We start from the raw sequence: 4,296 nt of genomic DNA, 5'->3' as shown, positions 1-4,296 counted from the left end.
TTTCTGTATTGGATGTGTTGAGAAGGTATTAATATTTAGTAAGAGCTAATTAATACATGATCGTTTGAAGTTAAATTAAATTCGACTTTAAATGGTTTTTTTTGAACTGCAGTTATTATGCATGCTTGCCGTCTGGGTCGAAGATCCAAAATCAGAAGCAAACAAGTTTCATTTGGGTAGAATACCCGATTACCTTTGGATTGCCGAGGACGGACTAAAATTCCAGGTTAGTTAGATCATTATATTATGTGCACTTCTTATTACATCTTAATTCCTTGTTCAAAACAGAAGAGAACCACAAAATATAAATTAATAGGCAAGAATTTACGTAGTATGCATGCCACCAAAATCCAATAGTTTTGCATTATGCCATCTATTCTTTCCTTATCTCCCAGAATAATCTCTGAAAAAACCAAAACCGGAGATGCTCGGTCGTCTATTCTTTCATTATTTTTGTTCATTTCTGATGAATTGAGTCGCCCCGTTGGGTGGCATACTGTATAAAAGTAAAAAAAAAAAGAAAAAAAAAAAAGAAAAAAAAAAGAAAGTGACATAAAAAAATTAGAGTGACAGTCTCCTATGTGAATATAAATTCCTAAATTAATGTACTGCAGAGTTTTGGCTCTCAAATGTGGGATGTGGGATTTATAATTCAAGCATATTTATCGAGTAATCTAATCGAAGAGTTTTTACCGACGCTTCGAAGAGCACATGACTTTGTGAAGGCATCCCAGGTTTGATCTTATGTTGTTGTTCTAGATCAATTTTACAGATGGTGTCTACAATGTGATGTAACTAAGTAATAATTGCATTTAATAAAAGGTTTGTCAAAATCCCTCTGGAGACTTCGCCAAGATGGGCAGGCACATATCTAAGGGCGCATGGACATTCTCGACGCAAGATCACGGCTGGCAAGTTTCCGATTGTACCGGAGAAGGACTAAAGGTAAATGCGCTATTCCATCAAGATGGTTTCTTTTCCAAGCTTGCTTTCTCCAAAATCTTGGGTTTTTCATTTTTAACCCCCTCTTTTTTTTGTGTCTGCATATTTCTTCACTCACAGGTTTCGCTCTTGTTCTCGCTTATGCCAACAGAGCTAGTAGGAGAAAAGATTGAAACGCAACGTTTCTATGATGCAGTGAACGTCATTCTTTCCTTACGGGTAAAATCCATCAAACTAAGGTGGCGTTTGGCAGATAGATATAAAATTATGATTCAGAATCCTGATTTAGAACCAGTATTTGTTTACAGTGATTCTGAATTAGTGTTTGGTTTGGAGGATTCTGAATCATAATTCGGAATCTAATGTGATGTTTTAAACCAGAATCACTCATGATTCTAAAACCATCCCCTCTTGATTCAAGGTGATTCAAACACCTGATTCGGAATCATGATTTGAACCCAAAATCATGAATTATGGTTCTGATTCTAGAATCATGATTAAAATCATTCTAGTTTGAATCCTCGTACCAAACGAACCTTAAGTATACTTGTATAAAAACACTTTGCACAAGCTAAAAAGCAAAATAACTAAAAAGAGACTGACTTTCTCTTATCACATTATAGAGCAAAAATGGTGGCTTCCCTGCTTGGGAGAGTCAAAGAACATTCAGTTGGGTTGAGGTAATACTGGTTTGAAGTCATATACACATAAGTATCTCCAAAATAGTAAAAGAATTTCGTATATTAAGAAGCCATTTTTGTTATTAACTACTCGCAGAAATTCAACCCCACAGAGTTCTTTGAGGCGACCTTTATTGAGCGAGAGTAAGATTTCTATTTTCTTCCAAGAAAATAATGTTAGTATTTTAAACTGTGTTTTGCATTGCTTAAATTATGAAATGGAATTATTTTAGGTACGTAGAGTGCACTTCTTCAGCAATTCAAGGACTCAAACTGTTTAGGAGATTGTACCCGGCGCATCGAGGAAAAGAAATAGACAATTGCATATTAAAAGGGATACAATATCTTGAAGACCAACAAAATCCTGATGGTTCATGGTATTAATGGTTTCCTTTCCTTACGAATTAATTTCCAATTTAGATCATATAGTTTTTAGGATTAATCTCATTAGTACCCTCTGTTAAGAACTACTTCAAAAACAGACAGAAAAAAAAAAGTGATGAGATCATATGGTCTATCTGTTAGAATTTTCATTAAAAATAAGAAGAATTATTCAGTACACTGAGTATACCACGTCATATTACTTATGTAGTACACTCGTCTAATTAGATTGTATCATTTAGATATTTTGTCTATATCAGTTTTTCACTTTTTATTTTTCTCTTTCCTAATAAGTATTTGCATTGAATACCTATTAAAAAAGAGAAAAATAAAAGTGAAAAGCTGATATATAGACAAAATGTCTAAATGATACAATCTTATTGGACGGTTGTACCACATAAGCAATATGACGTGGTACACCCGGTGTACTGAATAATTCTTCTAAAAATAAATGAAAAAAGACTAAAGGGGTTAAGTATGCCTAAACCAAAATTAAAAGGACAAAACTGAGAGTTTTTAGATTAAGGGGTAAACTAAAAATGACCGACAAGGGCACTAGTGAGATTAATCTGTTCTCTTTTAAGTACAATTGGTCGATAGTCTGAGAAAATGAACATATAATCGCAGGTATGGCTCCTGGGGTATATGCTTCACTTATGGTACATGGTTTGCCGTGGAAGGGCTTGTAACTTGTGGGAAAAGCTACAATAATAGTCCGACCTTACGTAAAGCATGCAAATTTTTATTATCAAAGCAGTTACCAAATGGTGGATGGGGAGAAAGTTACCTTTCTAGCCAAGATAAGGTAACATATCATTTCAATAAAGATATGACAAAAATAATAATAATAATAATAATAATATACCTTTAATCATTTCTTTTTGACAATGACATATAATTTGACTTAAATCGAAGCAGGTTTACACTAATTTGGAAGGCGATCGTGCAAATTTAGTCCAGACTGCTTGGGCATTGTTGGCTCTCATTACTGCTGGGCAGGTCAGTATTATCTACTTTTTTTTTTTTTTTTTACTGATGGTCAACTATAAAAATTGTAACATATATATTCATGAGAACTATACCTTTTATATTAATTAACTATAAAAAGAAAAAAAAAACTATGGATCAAATATTTTCAAAACAACAAAATGTTGTGGTTGTAGGCAGAGCTTAGTAGTGATTTCACACCTAAATCTAGCATAGGTGAAGAGTTTGAATCCTCCATCTGAAATTATAAAAAATAAAAAAAATAAAAAATAAAAAATAAAAACAATACAATATAATGCCCGTACAAATATAAAAAGTAATTAAGGTCAACGTGTAAGTAAAATGTCTATTGTATCCACGTGCTTAAAAGTTTTATTGTACCCGTCGATGTAAGCTTATAGGAGGTCAATAAAATTTAGGAATTTGTGAAGCATTTTAGAAATCCAAGCATCTACTGAAGCTAATAAGGACGTTTGGTTTATGTATTCAGAAGTATTCTCGTTTTACGTATATTTTTTGTGAAAGAAAACACTGTAGAGAACCATGATTCAAAATCAAGAACGAATATAGGAAACAAACGTCAGTTAAACTGCTTAACATCTTTTTTCTTTTTTACTCTCAAAATGTGATTATTTATTATTTATTTCCTCTTGTTATATTTTGTTCAATTCAGGCCGAGATAGATCCAACACCCATACATCGTGGAATAAGAGTATTGATCAACATGCAAATGGAAGATGGCGACTTCCCTCAACAGGTACTAATTGAATTGAGATGTGACATTTTTTTAGAGCTTTTAACTATAGTAAAAAAGTTATATGTGACACTTTCTGAGAGCTTTTAACTGTAGAAACTTAGAACTAAAAATTTAAATAGGTAAAATAAACGAGGCTATATAAAGCAATCACAACAACATTAGCAAAAACATACATGAATAAACAGACATAAGAGTATCAAAGCAAGCAAATGATTCCAAATGAGGTTACGTGTGTTTTGATATAATTTATTTTTTAAATAAAAAAACACATATAATTATTATATCCATATATAAATAGTGTCTACTTATTTTTATTATTATTTAATTTTTAAACCCTACTAAAAGAAATTTTTGGCTCCATCACTAAGCATATGCCAAATATGGGTACATCAGAACACATAGTAGAGAAACCCTAATCTTGAGTGAAATAAATATCACGGCTTTGATGGTTTTCAAATAATCATCACTTTACGTACAAAAATTTACCCAAGACTTAAGTAATTAGTTATAGTGCTTGTTCATTAAGAAGTATTAGTATGTGAAAGTGAC

General features: G+C 32.1%; 1 protein-coding gene across 1 annotated transcript; it reads left to right on the top strand.

The window, feature by feature from the left end:
- Positions 1 to 7: 7 nt before the first annotated feature.
- Positions 8 to 3,766, top strand: LOC112090552 (lupeol synthase-like; the record flags this gene model as incomplete). The annotated part of the gene is made up of 11 exons (XM_024162105.1): positions 8 to 25; positions 113 to 226; positions 615 to 734; positions 823 to 945; positions 1,063 to 1,161; positions 1,566 to 1,622; positions 1,720 to 1,766; positions 1,856 to 1,999; positions 2,631 to 2,808; positions 2,922 to 3,002; positions 3,664 to 3,766. Coding segments are annotated over 11 exons (1,084 nt in total), but the record flags the coding sequence as incomplete, so codon positions are not given.
- Between the last annotated feature and the right edge of the window lie 530 nt (positions 3,767 to 4,296).

Source organism: Morus notabilis, unplaced genomic scaffold, assembly GCF_000414095.1.
Source record: "Morus notabilis unplaced genomic scaffold, ASM41409v2 Scaffold9194, whole genome shotgun sequence".
In the NCBI taxonomy this organism is placed as follows: Eukaryota; Viridiplantae; Streptophyta; class Magnoliopsida; order Rosales; family Moraceae; genus Morus; species Morus notabilis.
This window is presented reverse-complemented; position numbering and strand designations above follow the sequence as displayed.